General features: G+C 43.1%; 4 protein-coding genes across 6 annotated transcripts; 1 reads left to right on the plus strand and 3 right to left on the minus strand.

Moving 5' to 3' along the window:
* The first annotated feature begins 1,641 nt into the window (after positions 1-1,641).
* Positions 1,642-12,212, plus strand: afg3l2 (AFG3-like AAA ATPase 2). Of its 2 annotated transcripts, none has more exons than XM_018757821.2 (17): positions 1,642-1,878; positions 3,171-3,270; positions 4,263-4,334; positions 5,018-5,160; positions 5,264-5,416; positions 5,607-5,681; positions 6,172-6,296; positions 6,858-7,131; positions 7,664-7,801; positions 8,178-8,331; positions 8,579-8,686; positions 8,818-8,943; positions 9,508-9,618; positions 9,758-9,873; positions 10,151-10,351; positions 10,653-10,847; positions 11,086-12,212. In XM_018757821.2, exons 1-17 carry the CDS (start codon positions 1,780-1,782, stop codon positions 11,326-11,328), a joined length of 2,433 nt encoding a protein of 810 aa, XP_018613337.1. In that variant the 5' UTR covers positions 1,642-1,779; the 3' UTR covers positions 11,329-12,212. The 2 variants fall into 2 exon arrangements, with proteins under 2 accessions (XP_018613337.1, XP_018613339.1); XM_018757823.2 differs by having other exon boundaries at positions 6,175-6,296.
* Positions 12,213-13,588: 1,376 nt separating this feature from the next.
* Positions 13,589-16,005, minus strand: LOC114910918 (tubulin beta-5 chain-like). 2 transcript variants are annotated; one of them, XM_029253343.1, is made up of 4 exons: positions 15,949-16,005; positions 15,652-15,760; positions 15,346-15,456; positions 13,589-14,643 (listed from the first exon to the last, which is right to left on the minus strand). In XM_029253343.1, the coding sequence occupies exons 1-4, from the start codon at positions 16,003-16,005 to the stop codon at positions 13,589-13,591; spliced, it is 1,332 nt and encodes a 443-aa protein (XP_029109176.1). The 2 variants fall into 2 exon arrangements, with proteins under 2 accessions (XP_029109176.1, XP_029109178.1); XM_029253345.1 differs by lacking the exons at positions 15,346-15,456; positions 15,652-15,760 and having other exon boundaries at positions 13,589-14,527.
* Positions 16,006-16,426: 421 nt separating this feature from the next.
* On the minus strand, positions 16,427-18,483 carry LOC114910984 (cell death activator CIDE-A-like). The gene is made up of 5 exons (XM_029253802.1): positions 18,343-18,483; positions 17,971-18,109; positions 17,529-17,681; positions 17,177-17,328; positions 16,427-16,890 (listed from the first exon to the last, which is right to left on the minus strand). Exons 1-5 carry the CDS (start codon positions 18,381-18,383, stop codon positions 16,788-16,790), a joined length of 588 nt encoding a protein of 195 aa, XP_029109635.1. The 5' UTR covers positions 18,384-18,483; the 3' UTR covers positions 16,427-16,787.
* A 3,227-nt stretch (positions 18,484-21,710) lies between these two features.
* On the minus strand, positions 21,711-24,288 carry LOC108937529 (transmembrane protease serine 2-like). The gene is made up of 5 exons (XM_018757541.1): positions 24,233-24,288; positions 23,786-23,839; positions 22,513-22,711; positions 21,872-22,131; positions 21,711-21,748 (listed from the first exon to the last, which is right to left on the minus strand). The coding sequence occupies exons 2-5, from the start codon at positions 23,829-23,831 to the stop codon at positions 21,711-21,713; spliced, it is 543 nt and encodes a 180-aa protein (XP_018613057.1). The 5' UTR covers positions 23,832-23,839; positions 24,233-24,288.
* Between the last annotated feature and the right edge of the window lie 2,257 nt (positions 24,289-26,545).

Here is a 26,545-nt window from a genome sequence, read left to right on the forward strand (position 1 = left end):
CACAGTGCGAAAGGCTGGAGAGGGAGGGGACACACCCAAGACGGGATGCCAGTCCATCACAAGGCACGACCAAGTGGGACTTGAACCCCAAACCCACGGGAGAGCATGATCCAGTCCAACCCACTGCGACACTGCAACCCCCTACTAAATAAATAAATAAATAAATAAGCAAGCAGGCGGTTTTATTATGTAATGGTTGATGTTTAAAATTATTTCTCTGGGCTACATGTCTATTATTGATTTTAATAGTCTTCTTCTTTTTTTTTTTTAAATAACTAAGTGTACATTTGATTTCGTGCCTTTGTAACGAGGAGATGGTGGGATAGTATGAACAGCAGCATGGAAAATTGCACGTGCCAGTGTTAAGCTACGCCGTGATGCAACTTTCGAACACATGAATTAATAAATACTTCAGCTACAAAAAAAAAAAAAAATCAACACCTTATCAGCTGTTCGGTGATGAAGGAGCTCTTGTTAGATCCTGAAGGATGGAAGGATAGAAGAAAGAGAGCAAAACTTTGCTTAGGAAAACAAAATTCTGGGAGCTCCACTGCAAAAAAATAAGATGTCCTGGAAATACAGCCGGTAATATTTATATATTTCCGAAGATGACAAGAAATGACGGCATCTTTACTCTAGATAAGGAAAACTAATGTATTTTTGGATTGAAGGAAAGTGATGATCCCGGTAAATTTGGAATTGCGGCTAAGGGTATAAAATGATGCTCCCAATTTCTGTGGAAATGACAGTAGGCCTATACATAATGGTGCACTTCCACCAACTCATTACATTTATCCCTAAACTGGGAAGGATTTAGCTCGTATAGAGATGTGGTGCCCTATACGTTTACTCAATAAGGACTATAAAACAGTTCTCTCCATATTTACCAGAATGGAGAAAAATGTTTTAGACAGTATTATAGATGGAACATGAAAAATCTTCACGAGAAAGCGACACTTTGTTAATAATAGTATTGATATTGGGGAGGGGGGGGGGCAGAAACAGATCTATTTGTTCTGCTTTTGGAATCACAGATAGAAATTGTGGTTTGAGCTCCTTCATGCAGTGGAAACCTGGTCTTATTTTGGTTTCTCTTTTAAAGCTGCATTATTTGGCTTTTATGACCACCAGAGACGGAATGGCACAGTGTACTACATAATCAGTATTTTTTAATATTGTGTGCATAAGTGTAAATTCAGTAATGCAGCTTCTTTGTTTCCACTGTTTGTAAAAGAAGTTAAACATTAGAAGAATGCTTTTCTGAATTCTAAACATTTCAAAACTGCTATAACTGTTACTGTTGACGTCATCTTTTTTCTGTTTGTGTATTTTTTATTTATGTTCGTATTTTGTGTCTTTTCTTTTTGGGACCCATTGGGGATTGTTGTAATATTACTAAGTGAGGTTCTTTGTTCTGTTCATGATGTGCATTTTGTTATTGTTATTTTCAATAAAGTTTGGGGGAAAAAAAAACACTTCAATCCTCTTACAAAGTGCAACATATAGATACTTAATGGACGCTTCGTTACGTCATGACGCAAGCTGCTAAAAACAGAGCGGTGATTTTAAAAAAAAAGAAAAAAAAAGGGCGGAGCTATGGCTGAAGGACGTTCCGACGTTGAACGTCATGACGCAAATTGCAAACGCCACAATGGCGGCGAGTTGCACACTGCAGGATTATGACATTTGTTTAGTACCACTGCAAGGTGGACGGTGTTCCAGGAGTTAGGTTTTCAGTCATTTTAAAGGAGAAGAATTTTTTTTGAGAAGAGGGTCGTCATGGCACATCGGTACTTCCTCCTCTCCTCAGGCTGTAGGACCCTCTTTAAAAGTCTATTTTCTCCTCACATCCGAAACGGAGCTTCTTCTTCTTCCCTGGTGGGTCTCGGTCTCGGATTCGGGTCTCTTCAGACTCTTGGGTTCTTTTGGGAGACGGTGTGAAATACGCCTGAAAATGTCTCAGTTTAGACATTCGCAGTAGCTGGCTTTGTAGAAATGCTGTTAACGAACACATTGCATGAAATTAAATGCGGCCAGGAGGACAGGAGGCCTCTGACATTCACATTCATCATGAATTTCATGGTAAACACGTCGACGTCGTTACATCATCATCACCAGTCAGGCACAGCTCTGTACACCATATATTTGGCTAAACTATGTAATATGAGCAGTAAATGTTCATTTTGCATACAGAGAGTTTGTTTGCAAAGCGGAGTTGGTTTCTGTGTTTTATGCAGCCATTATATAATTATTATTATGTTTAGTCAGTGGTGTCAGTTGAGTTGATGCTCAGTATGTAAACACGACTGGGAATAAAATAATCATAATGAACACTGTGGTCTGTATTTAATTCGTAGCTTTTTGGGAATTTACATTTACATTTTTTTATTTTAAATTTATCAGACACTTTTCTCTAAGCGACTTCCAGTGAACTTAGTGACATATAGTGTTATCAGTCCACACACCTTATTCACCCCGGTGAGTTACACTGCTAGATACACTGGGTCACTCATCCAATCAGTTTTGTTTCTGTCTCATTTACATATATGTATATAAATAACATGCTCATAACATACAGGAAACACTTTCTAATTTAATTACATACTTTCAACTTGGTATTCAAGATTCACTTTGAATCACACATTGACTGTGAGCTTTGGGAGTGAATTTGAGCAATTCTTGTTATCCTTACTGTTACAGTGCTAGATTCACAGTGATTCCTTTTTTTATTGTAGCAGGCTATGAGCATCAATTCAGAGTTACATTTTGCATTTATTCATTTACCTAACACTTTCCTCCAAAAGTGTTTTGCAGTGTTAAGGTGCTTACAGTTTTTTTTTACCCATTTTTACAGCTGCATAATTTTACTGGGGCAATTTAGGGTACGCACCTTGCGCAAGGGTATTGCAGCTAGGTGAGAGTCGATAACCACTACATCACCAGCTCCTTGGTCAAGGGTCCTACAGCAAGTGTAGTGCGATTTGAATCAGGAACCTTGAAATTATAAGGGAACAGACCCTTGATGATGTGAGGGTCGATAACAGTATTATTGATTGTTGATGTTTGTGGATTCCATTGTTTTTCCAACCTACAGTCAACCATAAATGTAGGAAGTAATGTGCAATAGTGTAAGAAAATTGAATTTGTTTTTTCCTGCATCTTTTGGAAAGGCATGCGGGCTACCTGACACCCAGCTTGTACTCTATAAGGGAACAATTCTGGCCAGTGTGCTCGGGACCTACAGAAGACTTTGCTCCAAACCTCCGAAAGGTGAGATTCAGCTGCGACTGATGTACTGTTTTTCTTATGCGCTCAGAGTGTCACAGGGTCATTCAATAACAGTATTGCCATTGCTTTGTGTGTCACTGACATGTCACTGTGGCAGATGAACATTAACTCTGTGGAGGAGCAGCTTGTTTGGAAATTGAGTAAATCTTATTGACATCAATTTTTGTGTTCTACATGTTTGTCTGTCAGACACTTAGTGAAATTTGTGTTTTTTTTTGTTTAGTTTGTTTTCCTTGTTTATTATGCCTTTTGTTTTTAGACAAAAGTCAAGTTTTTAACATATTGTTAGAATTACTGGACAACACTCATCTATTGTAATTCTGTCTCCCAGTACCTGCCCAACTTCTTATTCAATGCAGATTGCTGGTTAATTCATCATTTGAGCACATGCAATGTGTGTCTGCTTATGGCTACTTTAAGCTTTATTTTCTTCACAGTCAGTAAAATGTTAATATTACAGATGTCCTGTAATTTGTATTGTGTCCCTAAATCTTTTATATCCCTCTATATAGTCTTAACTAATAGTGTATATTGTAGGACTTATTTTAACATTTTTGTTAACTTTAGGTGCAGTGAAAATTATAACTTTTTAAAATTATATTATAATTAAAATACATAGCCTCTACACCTTCCAATTCAGTACCGTTTGTTAATGGACTCATCCCATAAACATGCAAATTCTGATCATTATTCCTAACCAGTGCTGGACACGAGAACCAACTTCTGTGGCAACAAGTTGAATGAAGGCAATTCCACAGTACTTTCTCTTTTCTGTCTCAGTACATTTTTCCAACAACTAAAGGAGGGACTTGAAAACATATGTGACGCTTGCTCCACGGCAGACAAAAATTTAAAATAGCGGAAGATCCAATTAAAAATTACCCAAAAATTAGTAACACAAGGACCCAGTGTAATTAATTTTTTCGCTCACTGTTGTTAATTCTAGTTAGAGAATACGATATTTTTCTCCCCAGGGTTTGAGAAATTTTTCCCCAATAACAGTCCTAAGAGCAGCGAGGCCAAGCCGACCAAAGCGGAAGCTAAAGGTACCACCGTCCCTCTTGTACTCTCTTCTGCTACTTGCCTGTCTATCCTGTGCTCAGTCATTCAGGAATCATGCACTGTACAGCCTGCAGTCGTTGGCTTTGTCTCCTGTTTCCTCTCATGTGTCCTGTCTTCCCAAACAGAGAATAACTGTGTTGAAATACATCTCTGTTAAGACTGCATGCAGTGAGAAATTTTAAACATGTTTATGTAATGTATAAGACAGATCTTATTAGACATTTGTTTGAATTTCTGTCTTTCTATGTAGCATGCAAGGTAGGTTTTTCAGTTCTGTATTTGTGATCATTCAGAGAACTGTAGCTGAACTATATACTCTCAGGTATTGTTTGTGTTGCAGTCTCATTCCTCTTTTCTTACTCTTTGTATAATGGAAAATGATTAAAAGTTTTAGCATACTACCTGAAAGATTTGTGCGCTTTAATTTTCTGTGGCACTTAGTTGAGCCAAGTGCTTGAATTTCTGAGAGATTTTAGCATTATTCCCTGAGCCTCTCATTACTTTATTTTATAACTTCATGTGGGGACTTGGCATCATTATCAGAGGTAACTTTTTTAGCCTGAGTCGTTTTATTTGTAAGACTTTACATATTTGCTCTGAAATAAAATGTTGTATGCACATCAAAACTTCTGTGAAATAAGTTTGATTAGCTCTTCTGCTCTTTCAGAGGCCAAGCCTGCCAATGCACAGAAAGCCTCTGGGAGATCATCTGGAGGAGGGAGTGACAGTAGTGGTGGGGGATCAGCTGGTGGGGGAGGGAGAAGAGGTGGGAGAAAGGAGGACTCAAACTGGTGGACCCGGTTACAGAAGGTGAGATCTGAAGCAGAATTATGAATAATAACTTCAGTTTGAAGCTGAATTAAGAATTATTGAAATGTACTGTCTTATAATTTGGTTGTTATATTTACCGCAGGGTGAGATACCCTGGGACGATAAGGAGTTCCGCATGTACTTCCTGAGTGCAGCAGCCTTCTGGACCACGGTTGGCTACTATTTCTTCTTCCGCAATGCTGCCCAGGAGGTCACTTGGAAGGACTTTGTCAACAGTTACCTCTCCAAGGGAGTTGTGAGTGTTCTTGTCCTGTCCGCTTTCGATGAATAGTCTTCAACCTGTCCATGGAACTGTTTACATAAATGGTCCGTTTTACTTTGATTCTATTTCAAGAAACTCCTTTTGACATGAGACTTCTCATTTAGGCCTAGCATCATTTAAGTGCTACTTTGTGTTTGACAAAAACCAAGCTTTCTCTCTACAGGTTGACAGACTGGAAGTGATCAACAAGCGCTATGTCAAAGTCATCTTTTCTCCTGGAAAGGCTCCAGTCAGCGGAGTGAGTTTTTGTCGTTACTTTTTAATGTTCTCTTCTTTAGTGCCAGACTTTGAATCCTCTTTGGCCTTCTGGCAGAGTTTGAAGGAGTGACGTTAAAGGGCCCTTGAACACTCTGCTTTCACCTTTAATCCATGCTTCTACCTTTTAGGCTTTTGACCTACATTAAGTATTAGAGTGTACTTTCCATCTCGGTTCTGTTTTATAGTTTTTCCTGACAAAACTGTAGCAGTTGTAATGAAGCTGATGGTGAACATATCACTGCACCTTATCCTGGAGGAGGTTTAGTTTTGTAGCTTATTGTAGTAGTAATAGTTTATGCTGTGTTACTCTGAAATGCTATTTTTCTCCTATGTATGTCCCAAACATATTATGGGAATGACAATAAAGTTGACTTTGAATGTACCTGGCAGCCTTTAGCTCTGTCTCATTGTGAACATCATTTTTGGAAGTGCTGAGTGCTCCTTCATAACTTGGTGCTTTCTGCACACAGCAGTATGTGTGGTTCAACATTGGCAGCGTTGATACGTTTGAGCGAAATCTTGAGACAGCGCAGGTGGAGCTTGGCATCGAGGGGGAGAACAGGCTGCCGGTGGTCTACACCTCTGAGAGTGATGGGTGAGGGAGACCTTAATTACTGTGTTTATCAGTGTTCCTTATTAGGAGGTGATAAGCCTCTCAGTCTAAGCTACTCAAACTCTTGAGGGGCAGTTGGTAGTTGTTAGAGCCATCGCATTGCAATCGAAGGACCTGGATTTGAATCCCTGCTCGTGTTGTATTACCTTGAATTACTTTTCCAATTAAAAAAATACCCTGCTCTCTGTTTGTGATTAATGTTGCATACAAGTCTCACTCTGTAAGTCTTCTAAACTAAATAATGGTTAATAACAGTTCTGGTTACTAGATTCTGAAGCAGGTGTCATTGTGGTAATAACTAAGACGTGGTACTATGGTTAAAGATTTGCTTGTATTACATGATACATACAATTTCACCAAGGTCACATGTTTTTTCATTTCCATGCTTGGTGAATGTCCACAGTCTTTTTCTGTGTCGAGGAGAAGCGTAAGAGAGAAATTTGTTTGACTGGACATCCTCATAGGGGAACAAAGGATAAAAAAAGTTTTATCGCAATATGTCCTTTGTGAACTGTAGCCAAACTCTTTCTTCTGCTCCTCCAGTTCCTTCCTCCTGAGCATGCTTCCCACAGTGCTGATCATCGCCTTCCTGCTCTTCACACTGCGACGTGGCCCTGCAGCTGGCGGACGTCCTGGCCGTGGTATGGGTGGCCTTTTCAGTGTGGGTGAAACCACTGCCAAGGTGCTGCGTGATGAGATTGATGTCAAGTTTAAAGATGTGGCAGGCTGTGAGGAGGCCAAACTTGAGATCATGGAGTTTGTCAACTTCTTGAAGAACCCTAAGCAGTACCAGGACCTGGGTGCTAAGATCCCCAAGGTATGTGGAATGGGATTGAGAACGGAAAATGTCTTCATGTGCAAATATGGGTGGCACGGTAGCATAGTGGGGAGAGCTGCTGTCTCACAGTGCCTGGGTGGTACAAGAGGACAATGGGTTCAATCCCTGCTCAGCCTGTGTGTAGTTTGCATGTTCTCCCCGTGTCTGCGTGGGTTTCTTCCGGGTGCTCCGGTGTCCTCCCACAGTCCAAAGACATGATGTTCAGGTTCACCCTTAGTGTGTGAGTGACAGAGAGAGTGTGTGTGTTACACTGGGTCACTCATCCATACGTCCGTGGAAGTAGTGTATCTAGCAGTGTAAGTCACCTTGGTGAATAAAGGTGTGTGAACTGATAACTACATAGTATCCATTGGAAGTTGCTTTGGAGAAAAGTGTCTGCTAAGTAAATAAACGTAAGTGAAATGTAAATATGTTTTCTACTTTTTTCTGTGAAATTTAAACAGTTCTTCCATATAAAGTTATTATGGACAGTTTAAAACCCAAGCGCTTTGCCCATGTTTTGCCCTCTCAGGGAGCCATCCTGACAGGACCCCCTGGTACAGGAAAGACCCTGTTGGCCAAAGCCACTGCTGGGGAGGCCAACGTCCCCTTCATCACAGTCAACGGCTCAGAGTTCCTGGAGATGTTTGTTGGCGTGGGGCCAGCGAGGGTGAGTGACACAAAGTGTTCTCCTTGTTCTTAGTGTTAGTTTTTTGGCTGGATTGCAATGCTACAGTACGTCAACAGCCTGTTTTCTTGGCTTTCCTGATTTATTAAGCAGAAGGTATTATTACCTTATTAGCCTTAAATCTGCTTATAATTATCCTGAGGAATTTCTATAAATATTTTGCTAACTGAAGTTTTTGTATCTTTCTGTACTTCTGAATTCCAGTGACGTTATTGTGCTAGTATTCTTATGACTAATTTTTCTCGTGACGCTTCAGAAACTGGCCAAAATCTGGTCACATGTTCTCTGGCTTAGATTTGAAGTTGGGTACTAATGTGTTTGATTGTATTTGAAATATAGTAATTTCTTTCACTTCCAGGTTCGAGACTTGTTTGTACTGGCCCGTAAAAATGCCCCCTGTATCCTTTTCATTGATGAAATTGACGCAGTGGGACGCAAGAGAGGTCGGGGCAATTTTGGTGGACAAAGTGAGCAGGAGAACACCCTCAACCAGTTACTGGTGGAAATGGACGGTAAGCGAGAGTAGTTCTGGTAACCATGGTGTTAATCATTTGCACTGACATTTCAAGCTGAAATTCCTACCTGGACAGATTTAGATTTGGGACTGTTGTGGGTCCTCTTAACATTTAATTAAAAAAAAAAGAAAAAAGATAGCAGCAGAGCAGGATATAGACCATGAGGAAGGAAGTTGTAATTCAGAAATGGCCATCATCTACAGTACACTGCTGTGATTGTGAAGGTCATCTTTCATCTATCAAGGGTTCAACACAGCCACAAATGTGGTGGTGCTCGCAGGCACCAATAGACCTGACATCTTGGATCCAGCGCTCATGAGACCTGGCCGCTTTGACAGGCAGATATATATTGGTATGCACTCCTGTTGTTTTTATCACCACTCCTTTGTTATATTTCTGTGTTATGAGTTTCTTAAAAATGAGCCTCTTGTCATGAGCTAGTGACTATCATGCACTCTACCTATCTGTCGTTTATGTTTCAAGGCCCCCCTGACATTAAGGGCCGGGCGTCCATCTTCAAAGTGCACCTGAGGCCTCTGAAGCTGGATTCAAGCTTGGACAAGGGGACTCTGGCCAGGAAGATGGCAGCACTTACGCCAGGTTTCTCAGGTGAGGCACCGATCGTCACCAAGGTCACAGCTTTGCATGCTGGCACATTGTCTGTGCAACCGTATGCCAAGGTTTTTCTATAGGTATGTTAAGCTCTGAGGGGCCGATTATCTGTGTTGACATTTTTACAGTAAATACATTTATTAATTTAGCTGATGGTTTTTTCCAAAGCGATTTACAATGTTAAAGTACTTAGAATTATTTACCCATTTATACAGCTGAGTAATTTTTACTGGAGCAATTTATGGTAAGTACCTTGCTGAAGGGTACTTCAGCTGGAGCTGGAGGTGGGAATTGAACCTTGGTTCCAAAGGAAGCAGCTCTAACCATTACACTACTAAATACCCCTTTACTGATCAGTTTTGTATTTTTAAAGAAGCAGCATCATTACATAATTTTACCAACCTCGAACAGTGCTGTTGAAAGAATGTTGACCAGTTGATTAAATATGTGCGTCATAACATTGATCTGATCACTTTATCAATACTGAGCCCCTCGAATAACTTGAGAATGCTGTTGCTGTGTGTATATTTGTTTCTCATTGGCTGGATGTTCCTGTGTTAGGGGCTGACATTGCCAATGTGTGCAATGAAGCAGCACTAATAGCTGCTCGACACCTCTCAGACACCATCACCCAGAAGCACTTTGAGCAGGCCATTGAACGCGTCATAGGAGGTGAGCACACCGCATAAGGTGGATCCAATCTGAGTAGCTTAATGCTGGATGTGTATGTGAATTGGAATTTTTAAAAACATTACTGTAATTTTTGAGTATGTGCACATCATATGATTTGGCTGGGCATTTGCATATTCAGGCCTTGAGAAGAAGACCCAGGTGCTCCAGCCTGAGGAGAAGAAGACTGTGGCATATCATGAGGCCGGCCATGCCGTTGCAGGGTGGTACTTGGAACATGCAGACCCCCTGCTGAAGGTTAGCTAGTCAGACAGCGTTCTTAATTGTTAATCCAGCCTTTGGCAGGTTCTACTGCCACATAATGCTTAAAGACAAACTTGAACAAGCAGTAATTGAATCCTAAGGTTCTTAATATGGATGTAGAGGTTATTTTATTCTGTCAACGTTGGCCACTGTTTCTACTCAAGAAAGGCAGTCCCCATCTTCAAGGGTCTTTTTGTTCAGTTTAAGTGACATTGTTAATGTTTTAATGTGTTTCCTTTTCCTTATGCCTTCTGTGATTGGCTGCTCCCAGGTGTCCATCATCCCTCGGGGGAAGGGTCTGGGCTATGCCCAGTATCTGCCCAAAGAGCAGTATCTCTACACAAAGGAACAGCTGCTGGATCGCATGTGCATGACCCTTGGGGGGCGTGTATCTGAGGAGATTTTCTTCAGCAGGATCACCACAGGGGCTCAGGATGACTTGAGAAAAGTCACTCAAAGCGCCTATGCTCAGGTGGGTCAGGGGTACCCTAAGCTAATCATGTGACTGTGACACAGAAGTAAGTTGTTGGTCTCCAAAAGCAGATTAGGTAAAATGCATATTAGTCCTGAACAATTTCTTAAACTCCATCATTTTATAACTGTTTTGCATATTTTCAGTAAATATATTTTTCTGTTTGGATCAGCTTCAGAAGTGCGATGTAACATATAGTTTCCACAAAGAAACCTTTGTGGGTTTAATTTTTTTTTTTAAAAACTTTCTTGCTTGTCAGTGTGACTAGTTGAGCTCACCTCTCTAATGTACAATTCTACAGATTGTACAATTTGGAATGAATGACAAGGTGGGCCAGGTATCCTTCGACCTCCCACGGCAAGGCGAGATGGTGCTGGAGAAGCCCTACAGCGAGGCCACAGCTCGCCTCATCGACTCAGAAGTGCGGCAGCTCATCAACACAGCATACCAACGCACCCATGCCCTGCTGTCAGAGAAGAAAGCTGAAGTGGAGAAGGTAAAGCTGCAGCGTGATGGTGCCAGTATCTCCTGATCCCTGGAAATCCTCAGGATCAGAAGACATTTCGCTTGTTAAATTCCTTATTGCTGTGATATGTGTGTGCTGGCTGCCTTGTGAGAGGAGATGAATTAAGTCTTAATTTTCTCAGTTGGAATCCATGTGTTTGTCACATTCTTGTATGTTGTGGATATTATGCACATTCAAAGCAGTAATGTGTTATTCACATATGTGAAAGGTGGCGCTTCGCCTACTGGAGAAAGAGGTGCTGGACAAGAACGACATGGTGGAGTTGCTGGGCCAGCGGCCTTTCGCCGAAAAGTCGACATATGAGGAGTTTGTGGAGGGTACGGGGAGTATGGATGAGGACACCTCTCTACCCGAGGGTCTGAAGGACTGGAACAAGGAGCGTGACAAGGACAAGGAGGAGAGCACTGATGAGCAGATTGCGCGGCAGATCACAGGCGGAATGCCTTTCTGAGCACTCCTCACAACCAAGATAGGAGAAGGGAAGGAGAAGTGGAGGGGAGGGTTGGTGGTACTGTGAAGCTTTGGTCCGTGAACTCATTGGTGGTCAGCCAATAGCAGCAGTGCAAATTTTCCTTAGCAGACCCCATAACAGAAGACCTAACTTAATGTCATCACTTGTTGTTGCCCATCACCTGTGTGTGTGTGGTGGGGGGTCTTGGTTGTTAATAGACGCACCTTCCTTGGAAGGTGTTTTCTCAAGGAGTAGAAGAATTAAAGAGAAACTTATTGATTGTGAGAAATAAAAGTTAATTTACAACTTGAAGGATGTGAAGATAATGGTTTTACGCAGCTACTTCGAGACACGGAATGTACATAAAGATGCATTTGGTGGTTGGAACGAGAGAAACTATCTTTGCAGCTTGCTTGTTAATTCTGCTTCTGTGAAGTGGATGGGAAGCAAAATTCTGAAAGTAAATGCTTCGCTTTCATTAAATCAAAATTATCAGTTGTTGGTTGTTCATGTTTGGCTATATGTGGTATTGCTCTGAATTAAGAAAGTAGTCAAAGGGATTTTGAATCTCACCAAAGACAATTGTCATGTGAATATGATTTAAATCAAGGCTTCTTTAATTGGCAATAGTGTTGTGTGTTGACAAGATTCAGGTGCAGAGCAATCATCAACATTACTGTTACTCAAGTTGAATTTTTGTTTTAACCATGAATGGAATAATCAATGTTGAGAACATTTGCAAATTAGTGGATGATGTGGCAATTTCCATTCAGCACTCATGAAACTGCTTCAGATGCCAAATCAACACTTTTCGCTTTTGAAATGTTTTTCAACACTAACGTTAACATACCTGAGAGAGACAATAAAACGTGTTTGCAACTCAGACCGACACAGGTGTTGATGCGTGTGATTCTTTAGCCATCACGTAAATGGGGTGGGACAGTGAGTAGCATTGCTGTCTCGCAGCAGCTGGGTGGTGCAAGAGGAAGTGGGATCGATTCCTGGTTAGCCTGTGTGAAGTTTGCATGTTTTCCCCATGGGTTTCCTTTCACAGTCCAGACATCAGTGGATTGGTGACTCTAAAATCACCCATAGTGTGTGTGAGTAAAAGAGTTTCACTGGTTAAGTGACCCATTGTAAGTAGTGTATCTAGCATTGTAAGTTACCTTAGTAAATATTGTGGGGTGATAACACTGCATAGTGTTCAATGGGAGTCACTTTGGAGAAAAGTGTCTGCTAAATGAAAAAATGTAAATGTCTGTAAGAGCACATAATTTGGTTGGCACTCCAGCCTGTCCTATCTTGCCTTGCCCTACCTCACCCACTTGGCAAAAGCTTTGCAATGTGGAATTCCCTGGGCCCTGAGTCAGCGCTCCAGACGTGCCCTACTTCCCGCTCAGCTGACTTCCCAAAGCAGCTGTGTAAACCACATGCACCAAGTGTCATACACTGACTTTTGTGCCTCCCATCACAGCTGTATTGTCAAGGAATGCCAGATATTCATGAAACTGGGGAAGACACTTGCTATAGTACCCCTGAATGCAAGGTACCCTAAATTGCTCCAGTAAAATTACCTAGCTGTATAAATGGATAAGTCTAAGTTGCTTTGGAGAAAAGAATCAGCTAAACTGTAAATCTAACGTGCAGCAGTGCAGTACATAAGATTGTGGATACTGAATAGTATGTAGAAAAAATTGTATCAAAGTAATGACCTCAATAGGTCACTGAGAACACTATAAAAATTGAAGGATGAATCTAATAGCATTTCTCCAGTTGCATTATGTATAAGTGAGTTATTGTGAGATCGTTAAATATCAGCTCCAGTATTTGCTTGATCTATTCCTCTTCTATTATCAGGGAGAAGGGGCAGTGACAGGATGATGCTAAACATGGCCACAATATGATGCTTGTGGCAGAGAAATGGGCTCCTTCGCACATGGCCCAGATGTAGTTCAAGGTTTGTGGTAGAAAGCAAAATTTGAGTACATCAGTAGAATAGACAGATTAATACTAAGTGATTAAGTGGTTGGCCTGATCAATTTCCTCCCATGAATTCAAAAAAGCTACAGTGGGACCTGCTAGAACAAGTTGTTTGGTTCTTAACTTTGCTTGTGGTTAAAATTAAATACAAATGGGGGATAAAAAAAGATCCTCTGACAAGCTCTTTATTGCTAACACTTCTCAGACATTAGAAATACGCAAAACTAAACACTGCCCCTAACAAGTCTACATGTCATTTAAAAGGTAATCACAATCCAAGTCACTCGACCTCATCCTCATCTTCAAATGTTGCTTCTTCGCCAGCTGTAGCTTCCTGGTACTGCTGGTATTCAGAAACAAGGTCATTCATGTTGCTCTCTGCTTCCGAGAACTCCATCTCATCCATGCCCTCCCCAGTAAACCAGTGCAGGAAGGCCTTGCGTCGAAACATGGCCCCGAACTGCTCAGAGATGCGTCTGAACAGCTCTTGGATAGCCGTGCTGTTGCCGATAAAGGTGGAGGCCATTCGGAGGCCTCTGGGAGGGATGTCGCACACGGCCACTTTCACGTTGTTTGGGATCCACTCCACAAAGTAGCTGCTATTCTTGCACTGGATGGCCAGCATCTGCTCGTCCACCTCTTTCATGGACATCGGCCCACGAAATATGGCAGCCACCGTCAGGTAGCGGCCACGTCGTGGGTCACAGGCTGCCATCATGTTCCTGGCATCAAACATCTGTTGGGTGAGCTCAGGTACGGTGAGGGCCTGGTACTGTTGGCTGCCCCTGGCCGTCAAGGGGGCAAAGCCAGGCATGAAAAAGTGGAGGCGGGGGAAGGGCACCATGTTGACGGCGAGCTTGCGCAGGTCGGCATTGAGTTGGCCGGGAAAGCGCAAGGAGGTAGTCACCCCACTCATGGTGGCTGACATCAGGTGGTTGAGGTCCCCGTACGTGGGGGTGGCCAGTTTGAGCGTGCGGAAACAGATGTCATAGAGCGCCTCATTATCTATGCAATAGGTCTCGTCAGTGTTGTCCACCAGCTGGTGGATGGACAGCGTGGCGTTGTAGGGCTCAACCACTGTGTCAGATACCTTGGGTGAAGGCACCACACTGAAAGTGTTCACGATGCGGTCGGGGAACTCCTCACGGATCTTGCTGATGAGCAGGGTGCCCATACCGGATCCCGTGCCCCCGCCCAGCGAATGCGTGAGCTGGAAGCCCTGCAGGCAGTCGCAGTGCTCGCACTCCTTCCGCACTACATCCAGCACCGAGTCCATCAGTTCAGCTCCCTCCGTGTAGTGGCCCTTGGCCCAGTTGTTGCCTGCACCTGTCTGCCCTGCATGCCAGTGGAAACAAAGACTGCAATTTGAGAGATGCAACCCAATCCCTAGCGCCGCCCTACGCTGACCCCCCTCGGCCCCACTTGCAGGGAATGCAACGTCTCCTCCCAGGCAGGCGGTCGTGGTCTGGATTTATGGCCACATTTATCATCCCAGTCAGGAAACTTGAAACCAATCTTGTTCTAATGAATACAGCTTATAAAACAGCAGCTGTGTAAATATTCACCGTTACCGTACCAATTCAGATAAAAAGGAACGATTAAACAATCACGAAACAGGCAGGAGGTTACACATTTGTATATAGAATGACTGCACAGCACACCCAGTTTTTTTGAATCACATTTGATATGGAAATGCATTATGTAGAGATCAGTGAGGCTTATTTTTTGGTTTCATGACTTGATGTGGAGTTGTATTTACAGACCTCATGGGGAGGGTGGATATTATATAAGCCAAGTTATCAGGGGTAAGTGTTGACCGTATATCAGAACAAAAATCATTAAGATATTGAGGGTAAAATCCTTTCAAAAAATGGTTAAGAAGCAGACAAATGGAACAGCTTCTAATAAGTTTCTAAATGCACACTGTACTATAAAATAGGTAGTGGTATCACAATGTTAAGTTTCACAAGGAACATACAGATGCTATAAAACCCATCATGAAGTTATTCAAAATTACACATGTAATGAATTACTAACCAAAGATGAAGTTGTCAGGTCTGAAAAGCTGGCCGAAGGGTCCGGAACGCACGCTGTCCATGGTGCCGGGTTCCAAGTCCACCAAAACTGCCCGGGGAACATACTTCTGAGCTGCAGGGGGTAAACATTTAAGTAAAAATGACAAGTAGGTTGAGAGTCAAGGGTTTCGGGACAGCTGTTGGGCAATAATTTTAGCTTTCTGCTCCGCGTGAGTAGTATTTCATTCTGAAACCCTGAAATATCGGAGGTTTTAACATGGTAATGCAGGCTGCTCCAGAAAGCCAGGTAACACACATCTGAACTCACAGGAGGCCTCGTTGTAATAAACGTTGATCCTCTCCAGCTGGAGAGCCGAGTCCCCCACGTAGTTCCCTGTGGCATCGACCCCGTGCTCATCGCTGATCACCTCCCAAAACTGGCAAAGGCAGAGACTGTTCAGTGTCATCTAAATATTATACTGATATGAAAAGATTCATTTATACAGAATTGTTTAAGTACAGGTATGTTGATGTGAATATATTCAAGACACATTTACATCAAGCACTACAATCAATTTACAGAACAGAAAGCATAATTGAGTCAACTTGGAAAGTGTCTACTTACCTTAGTTCCAGTTTGGTTGCCACATTGACCTGTCTGTATGTGCACAATTTCCCTCATTATGCCACAGAGATGCTGATCTATTGAGCTCCTGCTGATCTCTGAGACTGCAGCAGTGCTGTTGACAGCTGTTCCTTCCCACCCTGAAAGGGATGGGCTTCAGCACACCATATGTTGAGTTGATATTCCACTGGGACTTTGGCAAGCAAGCACACACACTGGCTGAAACCAGTGCGTCTCACTGCTTTGACTTTCATATTGATTGAAATAGGGGTCAGTTATTATGGCAACATAATCCTTATGTTGTTCAGAGAAGGCTGACCTGAACATTGCCAGTTCACAGCCATAAAGTATATATAGGAGTGTTACAGAAATACTTTCCCGGGGGGGGGGGGGGGGGGGAAAAAAAAAAAAAAAAAAAAAAAAAAAACCCCACACCAATACAATAACCTTTAGAATATTTAGCTTTATTGTAGAACTAACACCATTTAAGTTTTCATACATCTCATGCTGACATATACAGTAAAAGTCTGGTTGATCAGCCAAAAACACCCAGCACTGGAATATCTGCACAGCTGACAGGGCAACACATAAAAGCAATAAAACTGCCAAGCAATTCTGCAAATTCTACCATGAACTTCAATACAGAAGTCCAAACTGCTTACAACTTGCTCTTCAATCCCTACAATCCACTGGGAGCAAAGCCAGGTGTCCAGTTCCGAGACGTTACCAAATGGATGAGTTTGACTTCCATAACTACCGCATAACCCTGTGTTCCATCTTTTAAATCATTTCCTACAGCTCACGCAAAATTGCCTTGGGAGCTGACATGAAGGCTGGCTCTAGGAGTCAGATTCTGAAAAATACTGCAAGATTAAGGAAGAGCCACAGAGGAGCAGGTGTCCCACTGTGTTGGTCACATGGGCCAGGCAGCACAGGCTTGATCTGAAAGGAACAGAACCCAGAAAGCCATTAGGCAACATTAGAGCAAACTAAAATTGACTCAGGACATGGAATATTCCATATGTAGCACCACTGCTGTGCGCTTTAATTCCCCCCTTCATACATTTGGTTGTGTGCATCTATGTAGTATGCCACTACTGTAACTAAAATGAGTTTACTTTAAATCAAATTAATTGAATACATCAAGTATCATCTCAAGGATGAGATATTGGTGGGGGAGTAAATTGCAAGAACTTGCCACATTAGTGAAACACTGAACTGAACTCACGTAAGCACATGTTTTGCCCCCATGCACTCGATGTCATACGACACCGTGTACATTCCATACAGCCTAGCTTTGATGTTCAGGCATCCAATGAAGTCCTTTGGATGCAGTTTGTACAGGTCAAAGGTCAGCTTGACTACTTCTGTCTTCTTAGCCTACAAGGAAAAAGACCATAGAATTCCAGAAATTAAAGTTTCCTAAAGTAGTCCAAATATAGTAGGTACACATCCAATAGGTTCACTTTCTAGCCATCTGCAAGGATCGTGTTTGCAAGCTGCATTTCCATAAACAAATGGACATGGAGAGCAGAATTCCCAAAATTACATTCTTTAAATCAAGGTTGGCAGTCCCCTACCTGAACTGGTGCCCATTCTTGGCCTTTCTCCAGCACCATGAACTGTGTGTTGTTAGGCAGGGAGCAGAAGAAGTCCTCCGACTCCACAAGCGTGCCATCCTCTTCCAGCACCACAGTCAGGAGCGGACAGGTCAGAAATAGGGAGTCTTTGGTCTGACATGGAGACGGATCAGAATCAGCAATGATGGCAGCCTGTATTCCAAGCCCATCATACAGCACCAACCTGTATTTCTGTCACACAATGCAGGATGCTGTAGCACTCATACATCATTAGTATACAGGGAGAATACACTTGAGGAATTGCCAATTTCTGAAAGATTCATGAGGTTCAGGTGCAAGACAGCTTTTAGGCAAGCAAGGGGAAAAAGAAAAACCCTTGCTGTCAGGTAGAAATATCACACGCCTTCCACAGGTGTAACAGCAGTAAACAATGGGTCCATACCTTACTCAGCAGGTCCTCCAGGGAGCTGGCCATCAAACCTATCCGTTGACAGCGGTCGTAAGTGGTCATCTTAAAGGGACGAGGTTGAGCAGCAGGCAGCGCCAACCAACTAAAGGACTTGCCAACTATAGACACCCTCCTGAAAGTTGATTTATAAAACTAAAGCAGCCTGCAGTTTAAGGGACACAGTAAATGAAAACAAGCAGCAAAAAACCATGGGGGGGGGGGGGGGGGGGACGACACACCCCACCACCATTGCTTTCAGGGCAGCACCTACATTGTCAGTTGTTAATTTGACCCTTTAAATTTTTTTCTTTACAAGGAGAGAACACACCAAATAAGCATGACAAACCATGATGAACTGAGACATACCTCACCACAGACACCGGCACCAGAGCTTTAGCATATTCCATTATAGCAATAAATTACTATTATATTAGTATTTGTCTTGATTGCTACAGCAGTCTACTAGAGGCCCAGTGACCTGCCCCAGAATTCCCCACCAAAAAAAAAAAATCCCACTACTCTATTAATGGATGTTAACAGCTCAGATGGCACCATTTTAATAACATCAGACTTAATGGGCTTTTCCCTGGAATGATAAGTGCTAATTGGTAGCAGAATTGAGAAAATTTTTCCCAAATTGGCAAACACAGCCATGTATCATTGAGTCTGCAGTGAGTCTAATATCAATTAGTCAAAATGAGGCACATTTTAGTTGATGCTTTAATTATAACATTAAGATTGTTATCGTTGTCATCATTAAGTACATTGTAGTTTTGTGGCAAGATTATATATTTTTACGACTGTTATAATGCAAAACATTTATGGAATGACACTATGAATGTTGGAATTCACGAGCAAATCTAAAGCCACGTTTCCGTAGCAAAGCATTCAAATAATAGAATTAATTTTGCATTAAAGAAGTTAGAAACTGATCGAAGAACATAAAAAAAAAACACCAGAGTGGAAAATGAACCATTTTTAATTTTGTTTGAACGATAAGCCGTTTCACGACAGGAAATACGCTTTTCGTGAGAAAAGGGTTTGAAAACACACACACACACACACACACATTTTCAGAACCGCTTGTCCCTCACGAGGTCACGGGGAACCGGAGCCTACCCGGCAACACAGGGCGTAAGGCCAGAGGGGGAAGGGGACACACCCAGGACGGGACGCCAGTCCGCCACAAGGCACCCCAAGCGGGACTTGAACCCCAGACCCACCGGAGAGCAGGACTGTGGTCCAACCCACTGCGCCACCGCACCCCCCACTGTCGGTTTGAAAACACGTCCGTTTTATTGCAAATATGAACAATGAACTAATTTCCTGATGAGATTAGATAAGGAGTAGCAGTTTATTTTTCTAGAAGTGCTTTAAAAAGTGCTTTTATTTAATATTCTTTCGCTTGGAGAGAACGCTGCGTTCTGAAAGTAAGTGTATTGAACGTGACACTGGTGTAAATACAATATTCCCTTTATTTGGTAAATTACTTCGTGTCCATTCATTCTGTCGTTTAATCGTTTACTTTTAAGGGAATATTTCGTGATCACATAAGTTACATTAACTGTGACCCCTCGCAATTTCTGAGCAAAACACAAATGCTTCGTGTTTTTACGTTCTGTTTTAAATAACTTTTAACAACTAAATGAATGTTTGCGTGACAACAAGCATCAGAAATACGCCGTAGTTCACATTTAGCTCAGATTTCAAAAGCAATCCGACCAGTTTGTGACAGAGAATTCCGCGATTGTACGTTTAAAAAAATAAAAAAACATTAAATGTACTGAATCCAATACGCATGCGCGCTGTTTGCTACTTTTGTTTTTTTTGGTGAGGCGTTTGCGCTGTACTGTTAGGGACGCGCATGCGTGATGTGCCCAGGCTCTTTGAAGCCCTTCTTCCCACGAGGGTGGACACGTGTATTAGACTGAAAGGAAACTGGACCCCTCGCACCCAGAGGGATCTACGAGTTCACCCTTTTGCAGCTTATTTTTACAGGGGAGAGTCAGATGGGAGACTGTATGCAGTACTGCAGTGTGTTTGCATGTTCTGTGATAGTCATGACCTCACCTGAAAGGTCAAAGTCACATCCTTCCAATGGTGGGCCTGTCTGAGCATCGGTCTCTGCCTGTAGAGCGACCGTGGCTGCAGGACCAGGAGTGTGAGTGCATACCAGGCTAAGTCCAAAGCATTGATCTTGGATGGGAATATGTGGGACCCTCCCCATAACTAACCATCCCAGTCAAACCCAAAGTCAGTGGGCTGCGTGTCATCACCTTGTTAGCTTTAAAAGCCATTCTTTTGAGTGCCACCCATTTTAAATAATTATTGCATGCTTGAAAAAGTCAGCCTACCTGTCAATTTGTTCATTTCACTATAATATTTTTTCCTCTCAGTAAATGCGGTCATGCTATATAAATGAAAGAACCCTCTTCATTTTGTTATAGCTGAAATCCAGAGAACATTTTAAAATGGAAAAAAAAGGATGTTTGCAAAAGGAAGTTCACTATTCTGCTTGTCTTAGTATAATGTTTGAAATTAAGAAAAATAGAATTAATTGTGTTTTATGCAGTTTTTATTTATTGCTGGGATTATTGGGCATTATGTGAAACACTTTAGCATGGATGATGAATGCTGGGCAAGCAAAGCAATAGATCTGCAGGAACTGTTTCAATGTTTCTAGCTGGAAATGGAGACTCATGGCCCGACTGCAGCGATTTTCTCAAAGCAGCTTGCCGACTTTTTCTTTGATCCACTTGTGGAAGTGGGCGACACTGGCAAAAATGGTAGGCCCCACTCCGCACTCTTTTGCTTGGTTAACCACACCAACCTGCACCAATGTGTTGGAATTTTTAGGCGCACATATCAGCGGGCCACCAGAGTCGCCCTGAAAGCAGAGAAGGTAACAAAATAAAGGTTGTATGGAAATAAAGATTACACATTGTCTGAACCACTTGTCTCATACAGGGTCACAGGGAGCTGGAGCCTAACCCAGCAACACAGGGCATTAGGCTGGAGGGGGAGGAGACACACCCAGGACAGGACGCCAGTCCATCACAAGGCACCTCAAGCGGGACTCAAACCCCAGACCCCTTGGAGAGCAGGACCAGGTCCAACCCACTGCACCACTGCACCCCAAAAATAAAGGTTATTGTTTTCTAATTATAACAGTTTAATTCCAACCCAATTTATGACACAATCACTGTATTTTCACTAATACGGTATTTGCTAATGTTAATAAAATAACTTTAAAATTCTTCTGGTGTACACTGTGGTGTACTGATGCAAAAACACATTATTTCTGCAGACAAAATGTTGCCACTGTGCTGCATGCAATACTTTAGATCATGGATATACCTGTTGTTAGGTGGTTAGTTCACCAATGCCACTTATATATCAGTACCCACTTCAGCAAAATTTTACTGGAGAATGTTAGCGATGAAAAGGCAGAAATGAGCCAACAGGTGACTCCATAAAGGATAATAAAGGAATATAACATTACTACAAATTCACAAATGTATAGATTTCAATTTCTTATTAATGTACAGTATTCATTATGCAGTTCTTTGTTAAATAATGTTTGTCTCTTCACCATGGCCTATATATACAGATAATATATGGCATAAAAGGAAGATTTTACCTTACAAGTTCCAGATAACTTCTTTTCTTTGCTCGTCACCCTAGCACAGACCACACTCTCATCAAAGACTACCAGTGGCTCTTTGTACAGACTTTCACACTTCTGAGTGTCCACCATGATTACGTTCAATTGCTGCAGAATTCCGGGTTGTTCGAGAGCAACTGCATGAAAACGGAAACCATCTCATCATCATCGCTGTCGAGAAATGACCCAATCTGTCAGATCGCACTGCTTTATCTCCTTGAGATACCTTACCGTCTTGCGCCGTCTCGCCCCATCCAGCCACCAAACAGGATGCTTCTGGAGGGAATCCATCCAATTTGTTGGCTAGTTGGGAAACCTCGTGTCCTTTCACGGCGTCTTTGAGCCTCAGGAGGGCTATGTCGTTCCTCAGTATTCCCGGGGCGTACGCCTCGTGCTGGACAAAGTATTTGACTTTGTGTCTCTTGTTTTTGTCGAGCTTGCCAGTCTCGTAGATCCCAACGTACACGAGTATTTGCTGGGGATCAAGGCACCTAAGGAAATGCCGTACCATCTCACTGGCTGGATAGTTCAAACAGGTTTTGATCCATATTGCTTTTTCAACTCTCTTTCAGTTTGTAGTAATTACATGCATGTCTGGGATGGATTACATCAAAAACTCTCCCAAGGGGGCATTTAAAATTGACTATATTTTGAGAGACTTTGTGTCCAATTGATGAGTCACAGTGCTGCTTTATTTGTACGTCATATTTAGCATATTCTTTGCTGGATCAACTTATTTCACATGCTTCATTTCCATTTTTTAAATACTTTTGAATTATATAATTAAAAGCAGAAATAACTGGTTGGTTAAAATTTTCTGTACACCTCTTGGTGAGGATCGTATCTCCGTATCGAAAATGAGAGGCTCTTACTGGACACAGTGCGCGGCTGTGAGCACCCACTCGGGGGTGATGAGAGATCCTCCGCATTGAAACTTCACAGATGCTCCTTCGTTCTTCGGTGTATGTGCGTTGGGTTCCTCCACGAACACGGCCACCATCCACGTCCAGTACTTCTTGCTCGCATTGTGACCTCCTGCAATGTCACTTTCCAGCCAACCTCCAAGAGACACTGTGAGAGAAGGAAGGGCATCCATCCATGCATATGTACGTACAAAATCCAATTTTTTTTGTTCATACATTAACTGAGAGGACAGCTGGTAATGCAGCGGTTAGAGCTGCTGCCTTCAGATCCAAAGGTTGCAGGTTTGATCCTCATTTCTGGCTGCAGTACCCTTAAGCAAGCTACTTACCCTAAAATTGCTCTGGTGAAATCATCCAGCTGTATAAATGGGTAAACAATTGTCACCTTAACATTGTAAGTTGTTTTGGGGGAAAAAGTGTCAGCTAAATGAATAGATGGGGAGAAAAAAAAGCTTCAGTCTGGGTTTTCATTTGAAGTGTGTTTTAAAAGATCTACAGGTGATCTACAGATTCTCTGCATGTGAAAAGACGTGATGTGGATTCACAAAGTCGTAACATCTTTTTATGTCCCTGTAATATCACTAATGATATTCACACACACACACACACACACACACTTTCCGAACCGCTTGTCCCATACGGGGTCACGGGAAACCGGAGCCTACCCGGCAACACAGGGCGTGAGGCCGGAGGGGGAGGGGACACGCCCAGGACGGGACGCCGGTCCGTCGCAAGGCACCCCAAGCGGGACTCGAACCCCAGACCCACTGGAAAGTAGGACTCGGTCCAACCCACTGCACCACCGTGCCCCCCTTTAGTGATATTCATTTCTGTACAATATTCATTCGACCAGTGAGAAAACTTTGAAAGCAATAATGTGCCTTCAGTTGATTGGTATGACCGCTTCCCTGAAACTTTCAGCAGAATGCAGATTGCATCGGATAACATATTTGCACATGCAGTCCGTAAGCTCGGAGCCTAATCTAATAGTTAATGGGGTGCTGCTAATGAGAGATGGTCATACATCATACAATGCAAGAGCAGTCTATTGTCTGGATATTGAAAATACCCTATAATATTGTACAGTGAATTGTAGGATTGCAAAATATACCAGTTTTTATTTTTGGAAAAGGAAAAAAAGTGTGCCAGACACCTGTAGCTTGAGACATTATAAGATGTCTTTTCATTAACATGGACATTACTATCAGTTGTCTGTCCTTACCATGATACAGAACAAGAAGAAGCAGCTGTACTTGGAGGACCTTCATCTCAAAACCTGCCGCAGTCCCCATATGGAGGGAAAGGATGAGAAACAAACATTTATGACGAAGTCCATTCATCTTAATCATTCGTTTCATAGTTTTTTATGAAGGGGAAAAATTTCTGGTGTTTAGTGAAGTGTGGCTTTCGCTGCAGCAACACACGACATACGTACAAACAAGGTGTAAATTTCGACTGATTAATTTGCTGAGCAACTGGCACACTTTGCTACCGCAAAGACTGGATCGCAGGTGACAGATGTTACAACTACATCGCAAAACCCAAAAATGCAAAATAAATAACACGCTTAAATGTTGCTTCCATTTGATTACATTTAATTTTGTAATTTCAGTCAGTCGCTTTACACTGAAATACTGCTTTGATGGGCAAAAACCCAAGGTATGCTCACCTCCTGGTAGAGTAGTTTCCTGAGATGCCTGAAAAGGTCTTTGTGTTCAGGTCTTTTAGACTCTGATATGTCACATCAGAACTGTTTCCTGTACTCAGCAATGGAGTATGTAGTGTCTGAAGTAGTGAGGGGCGCGGTGGCGCAGTGGGTTGCACCACAGTCCTGCTCTCTAGTGGGTTTGGGGTTCAAGTCCCGCTTGGGGTGCCTTGCGACGGACTGGCGTCCCGTCCTGGGTGTGTTCCCTCCCTCTCCAGCCTTACGCCCTGAGTTGCCGGGTAGGCTCCGGTTCCCCGTGACCCCGTATGGGACAAGCGGTTCTGAAAATGTGTGTGTGTGTGTGTGTCTGAAGTAGGTGGTGTCTGTGGTCAGGTACGTATGTGTATGAAGTGCCCTCTGCTTAAAGGTGCAGCCTTGCTACTGGAAAAATAACTAAAGTACTTTATGGTACAATACAAATTTAAGACCCCGGTTGTGGCCTACAATTGCATCAATAAATCTGCTCCGAGATATGTACAAGACCTGATCATCCGCTACACCCCAACCAGACTGCTTGGCTCCTCCACATCTGCCCGCCTGGTGGTCCCACACACGAAAGGTAAAGCACAGAGGTTCTCGGTTCTGGCTCCGTTGTGGTGGAACGATTTCCCCCTTTCACTCAGAACTGCTGAATCTCTGTCCGCATCTAAAAAAGGTCTGAAAACTCACCTCTTCCAGACTCACTTCCTTCATCATCTCTTAAGTTCATGTAAGGTGTAAATGTTCATGCACCATAACTTTAGGATCATGTCCAGATCAATCCTTTATGCAGCTACTACTGTAATGTAACGTAAATATTTCTATGTATCTCAAAAAAAATTACTAGGACGGTGATGAGGAATCGTGGATATTGGGATAAGGTTTTATGCAGCTACTTGTGTGATGAACATTAGTTCATATGGTGGAAAGAAACTAACTGCACTTAATCACACGTCTGCATCTAAGTGTCTCTTTCTGCTAATGTAATGAACACATTCTATTTTCTATGAGATGTACGTTGCTTTGGAGAAAAGCAGCTGCTAAATGATGACAATTAAATGTAAATGGTAGAAGTACACTCTGCACATGCGGTATCACTGGACTTACTGGGCACTACAGTGTAGAGCAGGTGAGAAACACCATGCGTACTTTTCCCACTCGAATTATAGTCCAGTACAGTTCAAATAAAGGGGGGTGCGGTGGTGCAGTGGGTTGGACCGGGTCCTGCTCTCCGGCGGGTTTGGGGTTCGAGTCCCCCTTGGGGTGCCTTCTGACGGACTGGCGTCCTGTCCTGGGTGTGTCCCCTCCCCCTCCAGGCTTACGCCCTGAGTTGCCGGGTTAGGCTCCGGTTCCCCGTGACCCTGTATGGGACAAGCAGTTCAGAACACACACACACATTTTCAGAACCGCTTGTCCCATACAGGGTCACGGGGAACCGGAGCCTACCCGGCAACACAGGGCGTAAGGCCAGAGGGGGAAGGGGACACACCCAGGACGGGACGCCAGTCCGTCGCAAGGCACCCCAAGCGGGACTCAAACCCCAGACCCACCGGAGAGCAGGACTGTGGTCCAACCCACTGCGCCACCGCACCCCCCACCCAGTTCAGAACAGTTGAAGTAAAAGAGGCTAGTAGACCTCCATAATGCTGGGATTAAGGTCTGTGACCCATTGCTCTGCTGCAAAGTCATCAGCTGCTTTTCGAACCTGAAGCTGCTCCTTCCTCGCCAGCACTCGACCGAAATCCGTTCGGAAATTGTTCGTTCCGAGCTGCTCCGCCGACTGATTCGTTTCCTCCACAGCAGTGGAGCGCACACTGGAAGCTGTCCGTTTCTGGCTCTTTTGGTCTTTCTCGCAGGGTTCCTGTTGTTCGGCCGGGCCGCAAGTCTTTCTCTCTCTGTTTGTAGGTGGGTGGATGCCGTAATCTTTGGCTGCGGAAGCCGGACTTTCTTTTATTATCCAGTCTCTAAGTAACATCAGTCTTTTCTGCCGAAGGTGGCGTCTTACACGTGTGCCACCATGGTGCCTGTCACATCCCACGGGGTCACTGCCCCTCCTGGTCAGAGGCGGCGCCACTCAGTGCCGCTAGCTAACGCTTACCTATCACCTCACAGTCTCGTAGGACATGGAGGTATAAAAGGAGCCAGCGGAGCAGAACTAGTCGCGGATTCTTAATCAGCAGTTCTCTTGTGCTTCGTTGGCGATTGGTAGTCTCTTGTTCCCTCAGTTTGTTTCCTAGGTGTGCATGTTCCAGTCCCGAGTGCCCGTCCCGTCAGTTCCTGCCTCTTGTTCTTCAGTCC

This window comes from Scleropages formosus, chromosome 7, assembly GCF_900964775.1.
Source record: "Scleropages formosus chromosome 7, fSclFor1.1, whole genome shotgun sequence".
Taxonomy (NCBI): domain Eukaryota; kingdom Metazoa; phylum Chordata; class Actinopteri; order Osteoglossiformes; family Osteoglossidae; genus Scleropages; species Scleropages formosus.

Excerpts from the sequence above, each read along its gene's own strand:
- LOC114910984 (XM_029253802.1), bottom strand. The coding sequence starts at position 18,383 with ATGGAATATGCTAAAGCTCTGGTGCCGGTGTCTGTGGTGAG. Across the intron at positions 18,110-18,342 it reads GTGCCGGTGTCTGTGGTGAG|GAGGGTGTCTATAGTTGGCA; the intron begins GTATGTCTCAGT and ends ATCAACTTTCAG. Across the intron at positions 17,682-17,970 it reads TGGAGGACCTGCTGAGTAAG|ACCAAAGACTCCCTATTTCT; the intron begins GTATGGACCCAT and ends TCTCCATGTCAG.
- LOC114910918 (XM_029253343.1), bottom strand. The coding sequence starts at position 16,005 with ATGAGGGAAATTGTGCACATACAGACAGGTCAATGTGGCAACCAAACT. Across the intron at positions 15,761-15,948 it reads GCAACCAAACTGGAACTAAG|TTTTGGGAGGTGATCAGCGA; the intron begins GTAAGTAGACAC and ends TGCCTTTGCCAG. Across the intron at positions 15,457-15,651 it reads TTATTACAACGAGGCCTCCT|CTCAGAAGTATGTTCCCCGG; the intron begins GTGAGTTCAGAT and ends TACCCCCTGCAG.
- afg3l2 (XM_018757821.2), top strand. The coding sequence starts at position 1,780 with ATGGCACATCGGTACTTCCTCCTCTCCTCAGGCTGTAGGACCCTCTTT. Across the intron at positions 5,417-5,606 it reads GTTACCTCTCCAAGGGAGTT|GTTGACAGACTGGAAGTGAT; the intron begins GTGAGTGTTCTT and ends TTCTCTCTACAG. Across the intron at positions 8,944-9,507 it reads ACTTACGCCAGGTTTCTCAG|GGGCTGACATTGCCAATGTG; the intron begins GTGAGGCACCGA and ends TTCCTGTGTTAG.
- LOC108937529 (XM_018757541.1), bottom strand. The coding sequence starts at position 23,831 with ATGAAGGTCCTCCAAGTACAGCTGCTTCTTCTTGTTCTGTATCATG. Across the intron at positions 22,132-22,512 it reads ACAGCCGCGCACTGTGTCCA|GTGCCTTGATCCCCAGCAAA; the intron begins GTAAGAGCCTCT and ends GCATTTCCTTAG. Across the intron at positions 21,749-21,871 it reads GGGCGAGACGGCGCAAGACG|CAATTGAACGTAATCATGGT; the intron begins GTAAGGTATCTC and ends GGAATTCTGCAG.